At 37.9% G+C, this 25,381-nt stretch overlaps 1 protein-coding gene across 1 annotated transcript in view; it reads right to left on the bottom strand.

The window, feature by feature from the left end:
* VPS53 (VPS53 subunit of GARP complex) overlaps positions 1-25,381 on the bottom strand; it is a 147,462-nt gene that overhangs the window by 54,919 nt on the left and 67,162 nt on the right. The window contains exons 12-17 of the mRNA XM_075195055.1: positions 24,460-24,561; positions 22,799-22,893; positions 14,933-15,175; positions 8,723-8,870; positions 8,337-8,419; positions 6,916-6,994 (exon numbers count right to left, since the gene is read on the bottom strand). Coding sequence (XP_075051156.1) covers positions 6,916-6,994; positions 8,337-8,419; positions 8,723-8,870; positions 14,933-15,175; positions 22,799-22,893; positions 24,460-24,561 — 750 coding nt within the window. The remainder of the gene's footprint in view (positions 1-6,915; positions 6,995-8,336; positions 8,420-8,722; positions 8,871-14,932; positions 15,176-22,798; positions 22,894-24,459; positions 24,562-25,381) is intronic.

Genomic DNA, 25,381 nt, shown 5'->3' with positions numbered 1-25,381 from the left:
ACTGCCACTCTCTTATCTTTAAATGGAATGTACAGTCTAATACAAAGGGATTTTTTTTAATTTGTGATAGAGAATTAGAGGAAACATGTGTTTCCTGGACAACTACTAGATCCACTCTGCTTCTGGTAAGACCTCAGGGTAATCAAGGTTTATTTGGGAAGTTCATGTGCATTAATTGACAGAAAAACCAACTATGGGTAAAGTTTACCCTATTATTTCTAAATGGTAGCATACTTAATAGAAGAGAACTGCCAAACAGAGGAGATTCTATTGAGAATTTGTAAGGGCACATATTATGTGTCTGTAGAATCAGAATGAGGGGGTAAAACAGTGGCTAAACATGAGATAAAGTGGGGAGGCGAAATGGATATAAGCCTCATAAGAGATCAAGTGTACATACTTTTCGACAATAATTAGGTAAGTGGGGAAGTGGCCTAGTTCCCACTGTTCTCTAGAAGTGTCAACAATCTGGAAAACCAATTTAACATCAAATGACTAACGATTTACATACATGAAATGTAACAAGGAGCATACGCAAACTCATGATTTTGCAGAAGTCTGCCCATCAGGTCGACTTAAGATGAGAAGCTAGAAAAAGGCGGCACAAAAGAAGAAATGCTTAAGGATCTTTTCACTTATATGAAAGAAGAGGAATCTTAGCAATGTAACTTGAGGGGCATTATTCACAATGAATTTAGGTTTCTGCAGACTATGCATGCTATCAATAATGAAATCTTTATCAGAGGCCAGTTCCTAATTATCCATTGACTCAGGACTACTCTGTATTATGATATGATTGAGGCTTTATACATGTTCTATGTAGGTCAGTTTCTCTCTGAGAGCCACTACTTCCACCTGTAGAGCCCTATGGGCAGTAAACATGAGTGATATAGACAAATGACTGAAAGCAACTTCTGGTTGCCTACTTGGATCCTTTGACACTCAAAAGGATGTGAGGAAGCTAGTAACCAATTAGATTGTGTGATTATCCTGCCACACAAGTATTAATCTTGTATGTACAATATATAGGGATTTGTGAGCCCCAGTATCTATTTACTACACCATGGGGTTTTTTGCACTTGTTTGTTTCTTTTTGTAGCCAGATGTTCCATCACAATATTGGCTTGCATAACAATTTATTTTATATTTATTATTTAATTGTAAATTCTTTTAACATCCATAACATTAGCACAGAATTTAGTACTGTTAAAAGAGTATCTCAAAAAACATACATCAGTATTCACAGACTTTCTTCCATGATGAGACTTTTTTTGTTTTAACATGATAAAAGGTCCAATCACTAACTTCTGAATTCATCAAGAAGGTCTGGCAGTATATTTATGGATACTATAGTTCAATAGCAAATTTTACAATGCCGCAATGGTGGGACAGGATTAACATGTATAAAAATACGCAAAAGAACTCAATCAATGAAAAGTCAATGTAGCCTACAATTTCAGGGACCAACATTAAGGGCCAATACAAACCCTGGATGGAAAACATGACAGCCTATTATTGTGGTGCTACAAAGAGAAATTATGGGATGGATGCCAATAAAAGAGCATGTCTTGTGCCAAATTACACTTATTCATTTGGACTAGATCCAACAGAAAGGGGTTTGACAAATAGAGATTGCATGAGGGCTTATGTCAATGTAAGTGTTATTGTTTAACAGATTCAGCACTTACCATTAAATGTTATGTGTCATTACAGAAACCTCAAAATTACACATTTTTGGAGCTACAAAACGTCAGTATTCAATATGAACAGTGACACAACACCCCATGGATCTCAGACAGGTAGCTTTCACAGGGACTGTAAAGAATCCTTTGTTTACTCATTGTGCAATATTCTTATTGAACGCATATATGTCAAAGAACAACCTCCGTGATTTGATGATACATTACCATACCAGTAAATAATTTCAGGTCTCTGCGGCAAAGGGATTATTTGTAGTGTCTATTATTACAACCCAGCAATTTGTGTCACTTTCCTTTCCCATTTTCTTAATCCCAAAACATTTTTCCTTTTTTGACTAAATAAAGTGGTTGGAAAATAGCTGCGAACAGAGATTTAGTTTATCATCTTTTTCTACTGCTTAGAGAAGCAGCAGCATGAAAATCCATTAAGGGAAAACTGAACTCCGCTGTGGCTGTCAGAATAAATTTTCTCATTTGGCTTTAAACGTTTTACCCCTTGTGTTTTGCTTGGGTCCGTTCCAGGTAGTTTTCAACTGGTCCCATCTAACATGTATAATAATAAAAAAAAAGCATATGCAATTGCTACCTGCTGATTGCAATTTGTCTGCACGCAGGTGCCTGCCAGCTGAGGCTGAGACTGGCAGGTAGGTTGCTCACAATAGAGGATGTATGCCCCATGGACTATACCATTTGGAGGATGTGTAAGTAAACAGTGAGATATAATGAATTAGTTACACAAGTTTGTCCTCAGACGATTTCAGCACCATGTGCCTGCTTCATTGTTTATGCTATATAGTCCACTAGAGGCTTCCAATCACCAAGCTGCATTTTTGCTGCACAATTCAATTTCAGATATAACAGTGTGCACGGACCATGTGTTTTGCTGTAGAAATGAATATTTCCCCTCTTTTGTTAATCAACTTTTTGTACAAAATGCTCAGGAAAGCATCTGTGCTCTGAAGCTGTAACATACAAATATTGTGATTTACCCAGAAAGATGTCTTGCTGGTCCTTATATAAGTTCAGGGATATCCATTTGTGAAGTGTTTCCATTTTAGTCTAAATATAATAAAATTATATAATTTTAGAGAGGTAGAATGTGGAACAAAGTTTGTAGGGAGAGCAAGATACAAATGTGAAGGAGCTAAAAGGAGGAGACAACATGGGGACTACAATAAAGTGATTATCAGATGTAAAAGTGTCCCTTACCCCCCACACTGTAACCTGAGCAAGGAAATGAGCAAGGAAATTGGCTTCTGCATCTAGAAAATTGGAAGACTATCCTAATTGCCATAAACTCACTGCACGGAAGTGTGGAATGGCTGAATAAGAGGGAGAAACCTAAACATTAGGTTTTCTAAAGGATATTTTAGAAAGTATGAATAACCGGAAATAGTACACCTCTTCTGCTATCTTAGAATCATTAAGAAAACAGAACAGAACTTTTACTTCAGAATATAGTCCATACGGTAGGATACAGCTCTTCTCTGAAGTATGAATCTAGCAAGGAAATATAACATTCCAGTGCTGACCATGTTTGTATTCCTGTTCTTGCTGACAGCCTGTTTCTGTTAAAAATCAGTTTCTATATTTATTCTGTGGCTGAATAAAAAGTTGACTTTTACACCTCTATACCAGACTTCTGAAACACAGCATGGTCTTATTTCTCCGTGTGAAGGAGTAGCAGCAGGTTTGCAAAGGGGCTAACAGCATTCTCAAGAAAAAGTAGGAGGACAGACACTTTCTTCAGGAACCTATTTAGCAACTAATGCTGGCTTCTTACAGTGGAATTCGAAATAAAAAGTTCTTATAAAATGTAGCAGACCGTGAACTGCTCTGTTTTTCCTTTCCTTGGTTGTCTTAAAAACGGCTTTGTTACTCAGGACATAATTTATTAGTTGCTCACTGGATACCTCAATATTTCTGAGGCGGCTTAACATGAAGGAATAAGTGAAGCCAATGGCTTAAAGTGAATGAATTAAATGCCCTTATAGCAGCAATGAAATCTACAAAGAACCTTTTTATTTTTTTTCTCCACTTGTTTACATATTTTATATTTATAAGATTTGTAGAAACCAATATACTTTTAACCAAGTTTGACGTTCAGAGATTCAGCATCCTTTAATGCACAGATTACAGAAAAACTGACACAAGGATATGAACTTGCTATATGGAAATAAGGTTTTTTTCCCCCTACTTTTGTCTGTTTGGCTAACACAGTGCTCACAGAATAAACATCTGTATATTCCAATATGCTACCAAACAATAATTATATTTGTTCAGATAAACAGTATAAAATTAGTCCCAGACAATCTGCAAAAAATGAATATTTTGTGGAAAATATTGCTCACAATTTCACTGTTTTAAGGCTTTGAGCCATTCATGTGGTCTCCATGTATTTTGAACAGATTAAAATAGATGAAAAGTGCATGAAAAAAAAAATAAAAAAATGATTTAATGTTCTTTAGGTCAATTCATATCATACAGAAATAAGATTCCCATACAGCAAGTGTCACTCGTGGGTTCTAGTTGTTCAATCTAACGCAGAGATTACCTCCACTGCCCTAACAAATGTATAGAGAAGAAATACAAGGCTGCCCACACAAATAGAGAGAAATGAGTTCCCGGGGGATTTATTTCTTCCAATATAGCAGAAAACTACAAACAATGTGTTTTGGAGGGGAGGGAGTGTAGCCCCTTTGTCCGGCCAGAAGCTCCTGAAATGTACTGCTGTTTATACTTACCTGCAGTCCAGGAATAAGTATACTCCTGACTATTTAAGTGTACAGTCCCCGCATTTCTTCAATACCATTCATAACATGCCAATGGCAGTATACAGGGCTTATGTTGTATTTCAATAAACAGGTACTATTTCTATTTTTTGTGACTCATCAAATAGTCAGAGAATGAAACATAAGTCCAATTAAACACATGAACATTGCACACTATTGAATGAGAACTTGCTTAGTTTTGATTACACAGTATATGGTGTCACTATGAAGTATGCTGCTATCTGTGAAGATCACCTAGTCTAAGGCTACATTAACAGAAGTAATAAAAGCCTAAAAAAAAAAAACAAACAAACATACATTTAAAAGTGTTTTTTTTTAAAAAATTCAAGTTATATTTTATTTGTTCACAAAACTAAAAACTGTATTTTGAGAATAGTTATCTTTAAGATATTAAAGCTTTAAGTCTTCTTTTATACTACTCTAATCTTTAAACTTATTCATCCTGCATACTTTTTAGTTACTTTTATGATGTCCCACTAACTACATTTCTATTTGGTGTTTTATTGACAATATCTACTTAACCTTTCCTTTTTATCCCCCTCCCCCCCCCCCATACTGTCCGCGCAAATCCCCCTTATTTTCCCCTCACACTTCTAGCTTCCACACCCAAATTATATTGACCATTAACGTTTATAATTTGCTGACTATGTGTCACGGGTAGTACACAGACACAAATCCTAGGGCAGCAATTCCAGGTATGTGGTGGATATAAAAGGTATTCACACCACCTTGGAATTTTTCACGTTTTGCTGTGTTACAACATGGAACCATGATGGATATTTTTGAAATTTATTCCCACTAATCAATACAAAGTACTTGGTAATGTGCAAAAAAATGTAACCATTTAACCATAAACTAATTATGAACAAAAAGACTGAATAAAAGTGACTGCATTAGTATTTACCTCCCCAGAGTCGATACTTGTCAGAACTACCTTTGTCAGCAATTATAGCTGAGTCTATTTGGGTTAGAGCAGTGTTGGCTAACCTGTGACACTCCAGGTGTTGTGAAACTACAAGTCCCAGCATACCCTTCCAGCAATAAGCTGCAATATATTGACAAAGCATGCTGGGACTTTTAGTTTCACAACACATGGAGTGTCCCAGGTTAGCCAACACTGGGTTAGTGTCTTATCAGTTTTGCAGATCTAAACACTGGAATTGTAGCCCATACTTCTTGGCAAAATTGCTCAAGTTCAGGTTGGATGGTGATGGTCTGTGGAAAGCAATTTTAAATGGTGCCACAGATGCACAAATGGACATTAACATTTTTGGTGGCAAGCCGCTCCACTGTGGCTTTGGCTGTATGCGTTCGCCCATTGTCATAAACCTTCTTCCAAATCCTCTTGTAGGATGCAGCAAGTTTTGTTCCACGATTTCTCTGTACTATGCTCTGTCCAACGCCACCTCTATTTTTATGAGCTTTCTAGTGCAAGCTGCAGAGAAGCATCCCCAAAACATGATGCTGCCATCCATCCCCACAGTAGGGAAGGTGCTTTCAATGTGATGTGCAGTGCTAGGATGGCGCCAAGCATAGCGCTTAGCATTGAGGCTGAAAAGTTAAATGTTGATCTCAACACACCACAGAATCTTCCTCAACATGGTCATGTCTCCCACATGTCTTCGGGAAAACTGTTGCCGATCTTTGATGCTAGTTTGATTCGTCTTGCCACCCTCCCATACAACTCAGATTTATGAAGTGTGCATGCTATTTTTTACTCCCATATCTGCCATGGAAGACTGTAGCTTCTTTAGAATTGACATTGTCCTCTTGTTAGACTCCCTTACTACAGCTCTTCTCGCACGGACACTCCGTTTTAAAAAATGTCCTATTTTAGGCAGATTCACAGTTGTTCCATTTCGTCTTCATTTTTGTGGATGTATTTTACTGTGCCTTAGGGTATATTCAATGCCTTGGAAATATTGTTGTACCCTTGTTCTGATTGGTACTTCTCAACGACCTTGCCCTTCAAATGTTATCTTGTTTACATTTTGTAGTCTTTGCTTGGAAATGCCCTAACTACCTATGAGACAGGTGTATTTATGGTATGATCATTTGACACACCTTAACTTCGCACAGATAGACTCTGTGACTTGTGGAGAAAGTTGGTTACTTTAGACGAAATCTAGTATGGATATAGCAAAGGGGTAAATACAAACGCAATCACTTTTTTGCTCATAATTCATTTGGACAAATAGTTGGATTAATTATTTTTGCCACATTATCGAGCAGTTTGTGCTGATTAGTGGGAATGAAATTCAAATAAATCCATAATGGTTCCACGTTGTAACACAGCAAGATGTGAAAAAGTCCAAGGGGGTGAACACCCTTTATAGCCACTGTGTGTATCTGCAGGGGTTAAAAGTATGATTTCCCTTACTGAGTAAGGGTTGTGAAAGCAAATCAGCTTGAAATGTACATACCTTACTCATAGCAGAAAGTGCAGGATCACAAGCTGAATCTAGATCTTGCACAAGCAGCTGAATACTGTTCGAGATCACTCTAAAGAAAAACAGACCAAAAAAGTGTGAGATTACTGCCCATGAAACTTATTAAATGCCACATTTCCTATTTAAATACAAATATTTAAGATGTGAATAATTATATTTTTATTTTTCTACTATTTATACTAATTACTAATACACTAAAAACCACACTGTAAAATGTATTGTGCACATTAGTTTTGTAACTGTTTTAGAGTCAAAACAGGATGGAATGGAAGTTTTTTTCCAACGTGAAAAATTAAATCTGATTGAAAAGCTGTTATGGTACTATAGGGCTGTAGTACACAAACCAGGTATACATCCATCACTTGAAAAACTTGAAAACGTTAAATGCGCACCAGATCAGAATGTGTGCTATCTATAAACATTAAACGCTAGCATGCATTGGGTAAAGCATGCCAATGTAAGTGTCCAACAAAAATAGCTATTATTTTATGAATAAATGTATTAATCAACTATAAAGTGGATAATTTAGAACACAGAAATAATAAGGGGATATTTTGTATGGGTTTTATAACTCAGAAAGTCGTTAGTGAGGAGTCTCCCATGTATGGTTTAGAAGGTGCATAAATCACAGTATTGGGGTGGTATGGTAAACAGATTCTATTTTATGTCGTATGAACCCTCTGTACCTTCACTGTTCATTAAGTATTATATACTACACAAGTGATGGCACCAATAGAAAGTGTGTTTGGGTTGTTAATGGTTAGCTATGTAACAGCTCAAAATAGATATATAAATGGGTGGGTTACGTGTACTCAATGACCAACACCGACAACAAAGACAGCGACATACAAATAGCGATTAACATAATTGCGACAGTGAGTATGAATGTACATACCATATCTTAGATGTACAGCACCTCCGACAGCTCTTATACCCGGCACCAGTAAATTCCGAATAAACAATGGGCGGCGACTGGGAAGGACATCATTCACACTGCTGACAATGCGATTGCCGCTTTTATGGCAGCAATGGGTGGACCCGGTGCCAGAGTACATTATAGAGGCGGTGGGTGCATCCATCGCCGCCTTAAAAGTGGTAATCCCACTCTCAGCATTGTGAATGACGTCCTTCCCAAGCGCCGCCTTTTGTTTATTCGGAATTTACTGGTGCCAGGTATAAGAGCTGTCGCAGATGCTGTACATCTAAAATATGGTATGTACATATATACTCACTGTGGCAGTCATGTTAATCGCTATTTGTATTTCGCTGTCTCTGTTGGTGGTACTGTCATCGTGATGGTGACTACCACCGATATAAACGTATATAAGTTTGTAGATATACTGCTATATTAAATATTTGTGAATAAAGAGATAAGAGAATTGAGCCAAGCTTACGTGCTAAAAGTGTCCATCTCTCCTGTAAGATTTATCCTTTCTGTCAGTGTCATGTCTACTTTTTCCTTCAGCTTCTCTTCAAGCTATTGAATGAAATAGGTAATAAAATTAATACAATCATTGGAATTTAAGATAGTCAATGTCACATTAAAAAAACAATGATACATTAACTTCAGAACATTGTCCCCCTCCGTTATTCTTACTGCAGTGTGTAATACATAAATTATATCTATATATATCTATATACACATATCTATATAGCTATATATATATATATATATATATATATATATATATATATATATATATATATATATATATATATATATATCTATATCCCCTTCTTTACATCCATCCCTCTCTCACTGTATCTACTACTGGCTTACTTGTTGAGTCGTTGCCAGGCAGTACTCTGCAGTGCTCAGGATACTGCAGATCAGACACAGTTCCTCTGTGGTGAATTTTGCCACTTCAGAGCCTTCCTTTTCCTTTAGGAGACTGGTGATAGTCAACCCAGTGCTGCTGCTGCTGGTTCTAGTGAAAAAAGCACAATGAATCCAGATTTATCAATCAAGTTCCAGCAAGAGTTTTTTTATTTTTTTTATCACCAGCACATGAAAAAATAACACCTCAATACTCATGGTATTGAGAATAAAAATTAACAATTGAAATATTAGAACTGCTGTTTATTTTATGTTTATCAGTTTGATACTGCATTTCCAGTTAAATGTTACCTCTTAACCAAGCTGATCATTCCCTTTACTGGAGCCCTGGGAACTGCACAGCAGCTTCCTATTAGTTATCCCATTCATACCCATATTCAATGGCCGTTTTAGAACAGCAATCAAGCAGCACTCTAATGACTCATCGGGAGTGCTGCTTCATTTTAGGCAACATCTAATGTTAATAAATGGTAACTTAGATTCCATTTTCCTTTTCTTACCATATACCTGTTGTTTGAGGGTCTAGGGCTAATTTGAATATATATATATATATATATAGCACCAAACAAACAAATGTGACACAAAATTAAGATAATTTCCCCTCACTCATGATTAATTTATTATTTATTTATATAACAACATAAACAAAAACATATTGCTGGGAGACCTTAACCTTGTTCTAGAACCCCGATTAACACCTACCCTACTGGTACAACACCACCCCCAGACTACACTGGTTCAGCTTTGGCGTTCCGCAAGTTGATTGCTGAATATGACCTCTACTATGCATGGCGAACTTCTGCCCCAGCTACAAAAGACTACACATTCTACCCAGATGTTCACAACACGTACTCTCGCATAGACATGATACTCACTGACAAATGGTCCCTACAATACTGTAAAATGGTCTTAATCCTCCCAATTACCTGGTCAGATCATGCCCCTTTACTCTGGGTGTGGTCCCCCTCTGCTCGAACCACTCCACCTAGGCCGTAGCGTCTCTCCAATTACCTCCTCACAACCCTAGAGAGTAAATTAGCCCATCAAGAAGCTCTTACTTCATACATGAACACTAACAAACCCAAAGGCATTTCTATTTTTACTTATTGGTGCACTCTTATGACAGTCCTGCAGACAGCGATACAAGAGGGCTCTAGACTGAAAAAGGTGAATGCCATCTTACAGCAGGAACATAAATCTAAGCTTTCAACACTAGAGGCTCGCAACAAATCCTCTCCCTCACCGGCACTGAAACTGGAGTGGACCCAATTTAAGAAACAGCTTCAAAAACTTTTTTTTAGCTCGTACCCAGGCTGCACTATCCCATATCCGACATAAATGCTACACCACAGGCAATAAGGCAGGATGGATGCTGGCTAGGAAGCTTAGGGGCCAACAGGCTAGAAACAGGATTCAACATCTTTCCAACACCGAAGGCAAAGATTTCGAACCCCCAAGACATAACCAATCTTTTTTGCTAAGTATTATGAGAGCCTCCATAACCTTAATAATGACCCAGCCATCCCACAACCCACACTTACCCAGATTCAGGGCTTCCTACATCAACTTAACCTCCCCTCTCTAGATGCAGTTGCTTTACAATCACTGAATACCCCCCGGACCCCTCTGGAAGTCTTTGTAGTGATAAAAGACCTCCCGAAATGTAAGGCCCCTGGTCCGGATGGGTACGTTAATGATTTCTATTCTACCTTTAGGAAAGATATTGTCCCCATATTGGTTGAATTATATAATGTGGGCACTGACTGTGGTTGGTTCCCAGAGGAGATGCTAGAAGCTCAAGTGGTGATGATTCTGAAACCAGGCAGATACAGCTGACTGTCGTAAGTACAGGCCGATCACTCTTCTCAATACTGACTTGAAGATCAATGCTAAATTAATTGCCAGCAGGCTTGGCCCTCTCATACCCGGCCTAGTCCACCCTGATCAGGTGGGCTTTGTCATGGGACGTCAAGCCTCCGATAACACAAGATGAGTCTTAAATATTGTGGAATATGTCTCAAGATCTCAGGATGAGCTGTTGAAGATTTTCCATGGAAGCGAAGAAGGCATTCAACAGACTCCATTGGGGATATATGCGGCAGGTCTTGTTGAAATTTGTTTTCACTGACAGTATTTTGAAGGCGATCTTGCCACTTTATGGCGGCCCGTCCGCCAAAGTGTTGGCCCTTGTCCGCTGTAATGTATATATTGGCCATTGAACCATTGGCAGAACGCATACGCCGCTCCAATGCTAGCAAGGGTTTCAACCTCTGGGGGACCGAAGATAGTCTTTGTTTGCAGACGATGTGCTTCTCCTTGTGTCCAGTCCAGAGGCCTCATTATTGGATTTACACAAAATTCTAGTTGAATATAGCCGTGTGTCGTATTATAAGTTAAACACTACAAAAACGGAAGCTCTCCCCCTTAACCCCTCACTTGATTCCTTGACACTCCTGAAGGGTCGCTTTAAATATGCTTAGAAAGAACACTCGCTTTCCTACCTAGGGATACACATCCCGGCAAACATTTCTGACATGTTTGACATTAATTATCCGCTATTGATTGATCAGCTTACTAGGTTATTAATCACTTGGATGGGCTATGAGGTCTCCCAGTTTGGTAGAGTGGATGCGTTCAAAATGATGTTGCGCCCTAAACTCATGTATGTTTTTAGAACAATCCCATACCTGCTCCCAAAGAAGTATATGGACACACTCCACTCCTCTATGCTTAAATACATCTGCAGGGGCAAACCCTCCCGTCTGTCCTTTACCCGAATGGTTCTGTCCAGAAGACATGGTGGGCTTGCCCCACCTAACCTTGTAAAATATCAAGAGCCATGTATTGTATCTCAGATCCGGGATTGGGCTCTTCCAGCTCATCACAAGCCCTGAGCTGACCTTGAACTTGCCCTTCACCCTTCCTTTCCTATAGAATTGATCTGGCTCCCTGATTTTCTGAGACCTCATCACTCCCAGCCCCCCTCCTCCATTTGGGATGCACTTAAGAGTTTGGGATAGGACAGTAGGCTCCTCCTTAGATTTTGTACCCCCAACCAGTTATGTCTCTCTTTCTCCAGTGTTTCTACACTTATCCCTGACCTTGATCTCTCTGGCTGGATCTCTGAAAGCTTTTGCTCTTTGGCACATTTATTTAGCACTGAGGGGCTCTGCTACTTTGCGCAGCTGTAGGATAACGCTGGCCTTTCCTCTAAAGACTTCTACAAGTACCTTCGGCTGCGACATTGGTCACTGACCTTCTCTGTCAGACCTGCCCGTTGAACCCTTCTCCGCCCCTCCTTTATTCTAAGCAGACTAGAGGCAACAATAAAGGAGACATTACATTCTGCTACACATACCTCATCACTCTCCTTGTTATGACTAAACATACCTCTCTAATAAAGTGGGAATCCGATCTTGATATATCTCTCTCCTTAACGCAATGGGTTTATATTTATAATAATCTATCTAAAATGTCTAAATGTACTAATCACCTAAAAATGTTTATGAAGCTTCTATATAGGACCTACCAAACCCCGTCCCAGCTCCCCCATGAGACATGCAATAGTTTGGTCCTAGCTTATTTATCTGCCTGAAGTATGCCTTGTATATTATTAACCATCATGCACTAATGCCACTTAATATTTTGATTGTATGCATTGTGTGTTTTGTCTGCTCCCCACTATGTACCCCTCCACATTCCCTTCCTTTTTTCTGTATCCCTTTCCCTTGACATTTAAATACCCCAATGAAAATATTTCTGTTAAAAAAAAAAAAAAAGCTCCTGAAAAAAAAAAAAGAAAAAAAGAATTTTAATGAATACAGTAGTTGGTTTGTTAAGAAAAAGCAGCAAATTATAATTTATCAGACTCCAACATATTTTAACATATTTTTCATGTGTAGCATCACTTTAAAGTAAAGAAAAATATCGTAATTAAGGATTTCCCTACATGTGATTACATACTTTAATAAAGCCAATTGACTGTGTTCTGGCTTTATGGACAAGCTAAGAAAGCTAAGAATAGTTGGTGGAACAAGTCTGAAGGCAATATCAGTATAATAGCTGGAACCTGTTGGGTAGATCTTGTACATTCCATAAACCTATCCATTCATTTCTTCAGATCTCGAAACAACCACTGTCTTATTTTAACAGACGACCGTTGAGCCTCCTTCCTTTCTCATGTCCAGGACATATTTGTTTTGGAAGATATTGCTGTTATTAAAAGAACTGAAGGAAAGCCTAGTCCAGGTATGCCTTTTTCAGTCCCCAAGAAAGAAAATAAGTTTTAGGAGTTTCTCAGTGGAAAGGAATCTGTTGGTGTCTTGTTGCAAGTATAAAAGAAACATACACCTTCCCAACTAGCACAATAATCCTCACAACCCATTCCTCCTCCCAGAGCAGAATAAAGATTTATTGGACTACAGGGCTACTACTACATTTAGCAACAGACATCATATGTGTGCACGAAAACAGCAATTCATCTGTAGGAAACACAGCCGACAGGACGGCTTCCTCACTGTGCTATACATATGTGGGGAATTTACAAGCCAGCTGAGCATTGAGACATTAATAAAGTGACGCACGACTCTGCTAGTAAAGAAACTAACACACCAGTGCAAAACTGCTACTTTGTTTCTGTACTCAAACACCTAGAAGTAGCTTGTATTGAAAGTGTCAGACAACCCTTACTTGTGAAAATGCAGCTGCTATCAAAAGAGAGATTTCTCATATGTAGAAATAAAAATATTAAGCACTCGGCACCCCTGGCTCCTAAATCATAAAACACTTTATTAAAAGAGAAAGGTGAGAAGACACTCATGAATAAATAGCATGTATTATTTTACTTCAGTACATGTCAGTGCTCTTAATACCAAGGATTGTCTATCTTCCATTCATATAAATGTAAGCTGGGTCTTATGAGGCAAATCAATGCAAATTGCAGGAGCTTTGTAGCCCTCAACTCTTTAGACTCTCCTTTAAAAGATAATTCACTTTTCCTCACGTAGGTTATGATTATAGCATTTATCTGGTCTGTGAGTCGTCAGCTACAGCATAAATATCACAAGCCTCAGGAGAGATTTTAAAATGATTCTGTCTGAAATCCTAGAATATCTGTTGGCAGAATGCTATAAGGGACCATGGGCAAAATTAGTTTATATGGGTTCATTACTAGATTATATACACAAGGGATTTCACACCTGTGTTGGATCTGGATTCTGTGAATCATTATGGATACACTCTGATGTTAACCATTCAATAATGGCCTATATCGAAATGAATCACATTTTCAATATAAAATGTAATTAGATACAAACACAAAACACAAAGTAAATTAACTAGAATACAAACATGTTGCATTTCTCTTAAAAAATAAATTAAAATCTGCTTTCTTACAAAAGTATTAGGACTACTTGAGCTAATACAACATCACTGCTTCAAGATCCTGTTTTGACGACTGCTTACCTGCTGTGACCTACAGATTAGACGAATCTAATCTGTTATCCGGCTGTTCTGAGGTTGAAACCCAGCATTCCAGTACCAAAGCTCCGCCTGCTACCTTGCAGCTCTGGCAAGTGCGATAGGCCAGGGGGAACCATCCACAGCAACCCAGAACTAAAGGAAAAGGTCAGAGGTACCAGCCCAGGTGCCCAGTGAAGGGGTACACTAGCAGCAAGCGTTACCCACAAGGAACCGATTCCAAGGGTTGGCGAAGGAGCCTAGTAGTGGCAGCCACCAGCCCTTCCTACTGTGTTTAGAGGGGCGCAATTTGGGATAAAGAAAGGGGACGGTGGCAAGGAACACCCAGCCGATCCCCCACCAACACGGACAGGGTGGCATAGGAGGTCCATCCTGTCACAGATATATACAGACATATTTTTTGGGCAAATAATTGTTTTGTTACAGATAATATTTAAAGATGGGATTATCCTTTAATGTTTGATGTAAACTGGAATTATCTACTGTTAATGTATTTAAGATTGAAGTTTAAATTAAAGCAACATGGCTGCCTTAAATCATTAACAGATGAACAAGCTGTACATTATTTCATAGAGCCCAGTTTAGTGTTTTGTTCACTGAGAATGTGGAATTATTCTTAATAAACCAAAGAAAGAAATAGTTTTACAGTATAAAATACGTTTGAAGTTATCTTACTTGGGCAGATTACCAGACAGAATTTTCAAGGCGTATTCCCGCAGGTACTTCTGGAATATAGATGTCAGGGCAATCATTGGCTCCCCGGTGCTAAGCTGGGAGCACTGCACCATGCACTTTTTGTAGTAAACAAACAGGTCAGCACAGCTTGGGAGAACAGCTCCTGCATCCTCTGAAGTTGATTTCGGTGGACCCTGGGCCTTAAAATCACCCACAAAGCGGTCGATTAATTCTCCAAGGTTCCTGTAGGACAAGAAAGTGGCTTTGTTTAGTGTTAGTTTTGACTACAGCAAAATGGTAGACTAGCAACATTAGTACATTTTCAAGTCTTTTTCTATTTTAATGACAGCTATTTTGACAGGTGTTAATGATAGGTATGGTTTTATCTGTAAACCCGCTATCCAGAGAGAACCATAAAGAAAAGTAAATTGACTGTGACATTATAACCCTGAGCAGCAGCATAACAAGACCAACAAGTGTTTCTTCCTACAGTAAGAAAGTGAGGAACACTGCTACACAAAATAATAATTGAGAAGAGAATAAACAGTAGGAAGGGGAAAACAGTGTCATTTTAAAATGTGTTTTAGTACATATAAAATAAAGTGCTCAAAATTGTGGAAAAACACTTTACCCAGAAAACCTCAAGTCCCAAGCATTCTGGATAACAGATCTCATACCAATATAAATTTAATGTGCAGCAAAGTGGTTTTATATTTCTACTGTTTTATATGTTCCTTTATTATCCAAAAATTTTAAGATTTGTCTCCAAACCACGTTTATTTTCCACATACCTGATGGAAGAAACTTGAGATCTGATTTCTACTAAAACCTGCCAGTACTAGAAGAAATCACATTTTACTTTCTTCAAAATCAAAGTAAACAACAGTATCCCTATGAAGTTACTTAGTCCGTGTACATTTCATCTATGGTAAAAGTCTTGGCTTATTCAATTTTGGTCACTAAATATGTAATTAAGCAAACAAAACTAGTCTTTGAGGCTCACAGGCAGAAAGCATATACTAGTTTCAACAACAGCAGACTGCACACCAAAACCATATATTTAATTTGTTTTTGTAAGATAGAATAACACATCCCTCCTTTTTTTTTTTAAACAAAACTGGAGGAGAAGTACCTTATTCAGTACTTTTTTAAGTCCCTGTGACAAAATGCGTCGGGTATGGCTTTTGGGGATTATTTACTCCAGCAATGGATGTAGAGTTTTTATTAGTTTTATGAGTAACTCTATATATCCAGTACACATATAAATTTTTGTTAATAACTCTGCTGCAAGTCAAGTATCATGCACACCTCTCTTCTCTGCTACATATAAAACAGAATGAAATGTAAAAAAGTATGAATAAAAAGTATTACTGTGTTTACTCTATCTTATTGCATTCAAAAAACTAGAGAATGGCTAACACATGTAGGAAATATTGCTTTACTTTTCTTGCTAAATGATAGAATTGTGCCCTCTTGCTATAAAAACTAAATTCATTAACATAAAGGGGCAGTAATTTTCCATGCGGCTTAGGAAGCATAAGCTTAATGCATTTATTTTCCACAGGCATCAAAATAAGTTAACTTGTGTGGAAAGAAATACATCTATATTTAAATAAAATGTGTAAAACGAAGTGTGTTTTTATCAGAAGTTCCCTGTTAGTAAGGACCAAATTTAGTTGTAGTGGTGTAGCCTGTCATGATACCTAAAAAATATCTTACACTCACTGGTGAACACCTGTGAGAAAATGGCCTGGGTTTAAAAAAAAAACAAAAAAAACTTCAAGCAAAACTCAGGAATAAGCATGAGCTAAAGACGTTGCTGTTGTTTACTTGCCCAGTTTCTGGATACAACACAGGGAGGAGAGAGGACTGGCCAGACCACATACCACTGCACTAACAGCTGGACATACGGCTATTTATTAACTGGTGTGAGCCTTCCTACTCCTGTGTATACTGTCCTTTCTCAAAGAGAAAATGCAGGTCAGATTAATCTAACTTCCATGATAACGTGGCCATAAGTCCTGTTGAAACACAGCACATTCAGAAAATGAACCTCTAAATTGCACGGAATTGAAGGTGAAGGAGGTAGAGGTGACTTCCACCCAAATTAAACAGTTAAGGCTAATTTTCCATCTGTGACTGCTAGCCAATCAGAAAAAGATGTGATTATAGCGATACAAAAGTCCACAAGAGCTGGTAGGATTTAACAGTGAATTCCACCTATACATACAATTTGCTCAATAAACATACTCTTTCAACTGGTGGAACAGAAAGGGCTTTTTAAGGAATTTTAAAATAAAATCAGTGCATTTAATATCTGTCAATGCAGCTTATTGAACAGCTTCAGTGGTCAGTTAGAAAGGAATTTCAATCACCTGAGTTTAAACATCTTCCATTAGTCAAGATGAAGTGTTGCCTTCTGGGCATGGGATAGTCCTACTGACTAAGGAAAGGGGGTTAATGTGGAAAACCTATGTTTAGATGGTACCCATTGAGATGCCCAGCCTGTTACATTATACTTGTTATAAAGCAGAGTACTAGGTAGTATCCAATGTTATCAAGCATTTTAGGCTTTGAAAGGCTTTCTATAGTTTAAACTGAATTACTGGCAGGAAAAGTGTTATCCCAGTTAGATTTTTATAAGTATATTGCATTTTAAAAGGGGGCTACCGCATAATAATCCTATCAAAATGAATTCATTATCAGGCATGCTTGATAATGTGGCTGGAGGATTCATCGTTGGCCAGTTTGTTTAGTCATTTCCAATTGCACGAACAAGTTGCTATGTGGTCCAGAAGTTATTCGGCAGTTCAGAGATCAATGTTGCCACCCACAGGTGTGTTCAAATTAGAAAGTGACCCTAGCCTGTGTTTGCCCAGCATAAGGCTACTTTAGGAATCAAGCTGACACTACATACATAGGAATAAGAAATAAATACAAAAGTATATCCAATCGTAAGGGGGGATTTCAATTGGCCGCGTTACTGTAAAATTAACTTGGCTTGCGCACTATTACCGATATTACGGTAATAGTGCGCATAATTACCGCTAATATGGTAATTTCAACGCTGGCTTTTTGCTCGTGGCCCAGAGAGCTGCGAGCAGAAAGCTGGGTTAAAATTGCCATATTAACGGTAATAGGTTTTCCCGCAGCGGTATTCTGGGAGGAATTCAATTTCCCACAGAATAGCATCACGCTAGGTGTATTACCGTTAATATGGTAATTTTAACACAGATTTCTCTCTGAAATTACTGTATTAACGATAATTATGCGCACTATTACCGTAATATCGGTAATAATGCACAGACCGTGTTACTTTTTACAGTAACACGTCCAATTGAATATGAAATAATCTGTAAATAATTGCTGCAGATATAGAATTCAGATTTTTTGAACAACAGAGTGTTTGTTATCTGCAATTATCAGTGATAAAAGCCTTTTGAATTGGTTACATGCACTTGTACACATGAAGCAAGTGGACCCAATGATAGAATTTATAGCAGTGCTTCATAATAATACTACTAATACCAGTTCTCTCTGGATAGCGGGTCTACAAATAAAACCATACCTATAAGAGCAAAAACACCTTGGCAAAAATAGCAGTCATTAAAATAGTAAAACACTTGAAAATGTACTAATATTGTTACCCAGCAGAATCAGATGTTTCAGTTAGAAAAATATATACTTAAGGCACATCTGGGTTAATAATCTGGGAAACTGTAAGCTTTCTCTTCTCAAAACCTTTAGCTAAGGTTACAAATTCCTTTCAAGTTTGGGTGCCTGCAAGGGAAACACTAATGGAAAACATTTCTGATTGAGTGGAAAAGAGGAAAATAAAAATGAATTTCAATGTAAAGTCAGGACAGGGTGTGTCAGGATTACCGAAACCTGGGATTACATTGGCTGGCAGGCAGAATGACAGACCCCTGACAGTTTTGGCCTAGTTCAGTATTAGATTAGGCACCAGACCTACTTAGCAAGGTACATGGAGGAGGAATAATAAAGCAGCACACATGCCAGTTTTTTACAGTGTATGAATACAGTATTCAGTAATACAAATCATAATATGTAAGGATCCTTAGGAAAATATTTCAAGGGATCGCCATCTTCAGTTACTTTGCTAACTGTACATTAAGGACCATTTACATCTGTTACTTCTCTGTTGTACGTTAAGTGGAACACATACAAAAATATGCACATACATAAGAAATATTTATTTTGGACAATGTGCTTTTTCAGAAACTTTTGACAATTTCTGAAATAAATATACCTGTAAATATAGGTTTACATACATTAAAATGATGGATAGTTATTGCATAGGACTATATTCTCAAAAGTGTAATACAGAATAATTCATGTTAAAAGTGAAAAAAAAAAAAAAAAAAAATAGGATTCCTGGTTATTATTACTTTTATATACAACGTTTTGCTTGAGATGCCGTCCCCACCCATGGTGGCACATTTAACATCAAGTTCTCCAGCTATATAGACAGGAAAACGTTGATACTTCATGCCTCTTACATACAGTAGCTCATAATATGTTGAGAGCAATGATTGGTCAGGGCTCTTTACACAAAACCAGCTGTTATGAATTTCAATTTTTTTATGCCATAGACAGAGAGACAGAGGGAGAATTAGCAAACAATAAAACATGACTTATCAGATAGCAACAGATTAGAGTAATTGTGCAGAGTTACAAATAAACAATGATGCAGATTCTCCATTGAAATCAGCTATATCTAACATCTGCACTGTAGACTAAGCAATAGTGCTCAATGTCAAGCGGCAGCTGCAAGGGCAAATATTAGTATTGGCATGCATAGAAAGGGGCATAGATGCAAGGGAAAATTTTGCCACTGTATAAATTGAAACAGAAACAGATTGGAGGTTGCTTAGTCCGAATCAATTTCAATTATAAGTGAGGGATCGCCAGAGATCCAAAATAGGTTGAACTTGATGGACTGGTGTCTTTTTTCAACCTCATCAACTATGTTACTATGCTATGTTACTATGTACATACGTGCGCAATGCCAGGACCACATCATGAGAACGAAGAGAAACTTTGTCCTCCAAAGACCGACATTTGGTCCGGGCAGGGATGACAATGTCCCGATTATGCGGAATCTGGACACCTCTTTAGAGAGGAATGAAGGCTTGCTTCCAAGAACTGCCCTATCCTCATTAATGACAAAACTTGCAGGATAATTGTTGCAGACTCTGAACTCTTCTGACTGAAGAAATGGCTAAAAGGGAGACAGTCTTCCACATCAGAAATTTTAAATCCACTGTGTCCTAGGGTTCAAAAGAGGAATGATGCAAAGCACTCAACACCAAGTTTCAATCCCAAAGAGCTACTGGAGAAACATATGGAGACTGCACATGCAGCACTGCCTAAATGAACGTTTGCACATCAGACATCAGAGCGAGTCTTCTTTGAAAGAAGACAGAAAGAGTTGACACCTGACCCTTAAGTGAAGGCACAAACCAGTGTCCAGCCTGTCCTTCAAAAACATAAGCAAGCTGGACAATTGAAAAAAAAAAAAAAGAAGAGGTAGGGTACACCCCTTCCATTCACACCAGACAATATATATCCTCATACACAATGATATAATGTTGGCTTAATAAGGTTGAAATAACAATGTCCAGAAAAGAAGTCAGAAGTAATGAAGGTTTACTTCAAAATAAAAGGTAAAATAACAGTAAGTAAAACATCCATCTTACAAAATGAGAGTGTACATCTCTTTTGGCTTCAGTCCAAAAGCTCTCCACTCCATTCTTCACACTTGATATTTATGGGTTACAAGTTACACAACTAATTGCATATTCATGATATCCTAACACGTACATTCCAATGTCTAAGAAAACACAAGATATCATCTCTTAAAGGAGAATCCTTCTATTCTCATAGTCCAGATGCATCAGTTACACCCTGCTGCTCAAACTTCATTGGTTGATTCCATTTCAAATTAAAAGAATAACTCATCTTGCTTCATTTGAGTATTAGCATACTGAAAGCTATTTTCATTATGTCAGCCCTTGTCCATATCGAAATGTGCATACAGATCAGATACTTAAAGCAGTCCCTCTGGTTGCCATAGGATAACAACTCAGCACAATAATTAGAAGATACAATCTTGATAACAAGTTGCTGGTTAAGCTGTGAATGTCAGCTTCTAGCACATGCAGTGTCATCCTTAATTCTAATACAATTTGCCTTATTATATATTGCATCTAATTTAATAGCTTTGCAAAAACACACTTATTATATTGTTAGTTATTAGCTTCCGATATCAAATATCTTTCAACCTTATAATCGCTTTAACAGGCTGAACCCGGTTTCTGAGCCCAAAGCATAGTTTGCACAATGCGCTCAGAAAAACCCATTGCTTGAAGGATCATGGCTTCAGCAATCACCCTGTTAAAGCCAGATGTTCTCAACAGACACAATAAAACGTTCCTTGAGTTAACAGGTCTGGCCAGAGTGGCATACGACACCCCCCACCATGGAGAGAATGTTACTGTACCAGGCTATCCGAGGCCAATTCCGGCGCTACTAGAATGACGGGAACACCCTCTCTCTTTACCTTTTTTTTTTTTTAAGACCCTCAGAAGCATGGCTACCAATGAGAACATATAGACTAAGGGGAACCGCCAAGGTATGGACAAGACATCTACTGGACTTTGTGGTTCTACCGTGATGTCATCATGTCGATGTCTGATTGACCCATCTGTCCACCACCTTGCGATACAACTCCAGATGGAGGAACCATTCGCTGGGATACAGAGTCTGCCTCACAATTTTCTACCCCCGAGATAAAAATTGCCATGACGACCGGAATGTGAGTTTCGGCCCACCGAAAGATCTTGTGTGTCTCTCGCATCGCTAAAAGACTCTTGGTGCCGCTCTGGTGATTGATGTATGCCGCTGCCGTGGCATAGTCCGACCGTACCTGCACCAAACGTTAAGTGCTGATCAGAGTGTCAACCACTTCTCGCAGTTCCAACACATCGATTGGAAGCTTAGAGTCCTCTAGAGTCCAAAGACTCTGGGATTGCACTTTGGTTACAACGAATGACAGCCTTTGGAGTTGGGATGCAGTCGGTCTTCACACCCATTTTCAGAGAATGTGCAACCCCTGCACAGATTGTCTTTCTGCAGCCTACCTAAGGAGCAACTGACACACTCGAGGAGAAAGATAAAACATCTGACTGGAACAGGTTCAGGTGGGATCTGTTCCACTTCTAGAGGAGTTCCAAGCTGAATCTCCTGTGCATGAAGCGGAACAAACTGGACCATCTGTGAAGTCGATACAATCTTGCCCAGAAGTGTACAGAGATTTGCTTGACAGACAACAGAGATCTTACCATTTTCCGCAAAGCCTGGACCTTGTCTGGAGGCAAGAACACCCACTGTTTACTGGTGTCAAAAAAAATCATCTGTTTGGTCAGAGTCAATGTGGACTTCTTGAGGTTGAGGACCCAACTGTGGGAGTCCAGAGTCTGAATCACTGACCACAAGGATTTCATCTTGAATCCTGGCAGCCTCAGAAGCGGCCTGAATGACCCATCAGCTTTTGGAACAACAAAAGCCCCAAACCTTTTTTAAACTTTTAATTTGTAACAGCAGGCAATAACAATACAGGTTGTGTAATTTGTTGATTGTACTCAACAAAAGGACAATGAAAACACAAGTAAAAGCGAACAATACTAGAAGTAAAGGGAGAGCATTGCAGTTTTTTCCATGTGGAATTCACATATTTGAGGTCAAATAAAACTGAAAATTAAATCACTTATACAACAGATGGGGTTAAGAAAATGTAAAAAGTTATGTGAAAGTGTAATATGCTAAGTTATGAAGATCACTTACTTGTCTTGAGATTCTATGTACACGTACAGATGAGGCTCAAAACACTTTGAAATTATGCCATGGAATGGATTTTCTGGTGCTTTGGGCTTTTTTGGCTGTAAAAAAACATATATAATAGTTCAAGGCCTCACAAATAACAGGTGTTAATAGCACGTCTTTTTTATGAGCGCACATAAACATGGGCGACACTAGAAACCTTATTTCTAGTGTTACCATACCCTTATCAATGTTACTAGTGTTGCAGTAGTGTTCGGTTTGTGTTTCAATATTTGAAACCCATTGTTTTCTATCCAATGTGTTAACCCATTGAATGACAACCAAATGCTAGTAATAATAATCAGATATGTTTGACATGAATTTTCACTATTGCTTTTACTAGGGTAGAAAAATGCAAATGCAACACCAGTGGGTACCTAGCTTAAATCCTAAATGACAACAAGAAACAAAAAATCAGCCATCACCTCTGCCTATATCTTAAAATCAGTTAGGAGCAGAGAGTCTGATTTTCTGGGAATGTGCTGATAATTTGCTAAAGATAATGTGGTGTTTCAGTTGTATGAATAGTAAGCCCCCCACTGGTGGAAGACTTGGCAGTTAAAGGAAAGGCATAAGTTCAAACATGACTACAGAATCAGAAAAAAATTACATAAACATCATGTGCTTGTAGGATAATGTCTTTTTCCTGGTACCCTAAAAGTTGATTGAGACCCTATTGAGGACCACTAAGAAGACATCACAGCACTTTCCGAATGTGTTATTCATTGTCATGAGCACTACTCATGTATTAGGCACCACATTTGTATTGTTACAGGCTGATTTTTTTTGTTTTTTATTATTAAAATGATTGAGTTTATATATCTGTTAACCATTGAGGAGGTGGGGTCTCCATATTAGTCCATTATAATTGTTTAGTAGTATTTTTTATTAGCTGTATTTATTTTACAATTACATTTCTCCTTTGAGAATTATCTTATTATATCTAGCACAGACAGTAGTTAAAGGCTTAATCTGTGTTTGTTGTATTCAATTTTGTTTAACCAAAAACTGATTTGTGGCTTTATTTAAATTGTTAATATTTTGATATCCCAACTGATATATGCAGGCAACTGATCACTAAACTTAAGGTTAGGATGCAGAATCACTCACAAATCCTCAACTATGAGCAAAACTGAATTTACCTAGCTTTTAAAAGAGATCTTGCCTATGGAATGTGGCTAATTTGAGGTACATAGCAATTGCTGTAAAATCACCATAAGGAGGTCATTTTGACAACGTGTTGCTACATAGAGATTGTAAGGGGATCTTCTAATACTTGGACACTACTAGAGGGCTATTCACAAATAACACTTTAAACTGCTTTTTAAATGAGACTACAGGTGCATCACCAACAACAACTAGGCTATTGTGACTTCTATGTACGCTGATGTGGTTTTCAATGACTTACATCAAGCTGATGGGAGTACTAACTTCTAAAGTACTTTCAGTAATAGCATCATTGCCACACCTTGGGTTTTGATGCACACATTAATAGTAACAATCAAGACTAAAAAGTACAATAATCCTGTGCCTGCCTCCCTTATCTGCACATATCAATGTAAAATGAAGAAACAAGCTTTAGCATAGACAAATAAAAGGAAAATAAACCGTCCCACAATACTCACTTTTTCTAGGTCACTATCTCCCTGCAGACCAGACTCCTCTCCTATGTTGTCATCATCTAGGAAGGGATTGGTAGAAACAGGAGGTTGGGGCTCTGGCTTTTTCTGAAACACATTTTATTTTGTTTATTTATAAAGACATTGTAAAATGATTCTTTATTCGGTATACTCAAGAAACATTCATTAAATTGAAAGCAATTGCATTGTATTAGGCAAATACGCCTACAATCTACATATAATTTTCTTAGCTTATTAGAAACTGATTCAAAGCAGTGCAGTGACTGGCACCAGGCAAAGGAGGGAAATCAAAACTAATGGTAGTGGGCCTGAATATGCATTACTCAAGTGTAAAAGGGATGCGGCCTACATAAAACATTATACAAATAACAATTTATCCCCTACCTACTGGTGAGGACAACAAGGCTTTCCACAATACCACCACATAGAAGTAGATTAATAAGAGCATTGACAACAAAAGATACATGTTTTAGTGGTTTCTATATATATATGTTTAAGATTCTGATGGCATTGTAGTGACTTGGCAAACAATCATTCCCAGAAACAAGAGACTACATTTAAGTGATTTCATTACGGAGAGAACACGTAAGTGTGCACTCCTCTCACACCTATTTTAATTAGAACTTGATAATTTTATTTTAAAGATATAACTAGGCCATGTCTTTCTTTTAAAAAGCAGCTTCATTTTTATGATAGTCTGCCTTTTGTGTACAGCAATTGTGACAGCCATGCTCAGATTTTGGTTAATGTCCTTGTGTGAACCAGCATTCTCTGTGCAGAAGGATAATGAAAAGCAAATGAGAACACAATGCATTATGTAAAGTAAAAGTGCAAAGTGATTGTATGTGAACGGATGACCAACAATGACACTTAAACTTAAAGTTCATACTTCTTATAGATTTTAAAT

This window comes from Mixophyes fleayi, chromosome 2 (genome assembly GCF_038048845.1).
Source record: "Mixophyes fleayi isolate aMixFle1 chromosome 2, aMixFle1.hap1, whole genome shotgun sequence".
In the NCBI taxonomy this organism is placed as follows: Eukaryota; Metazoa; Chordata; class Amphibia; order Anura; family Limnodynastidae; genus Mixophyes; species Mixophyes fleayi.
This window is presented reverse-complemented; position numbering and strand designations above follow the sequence as displayed.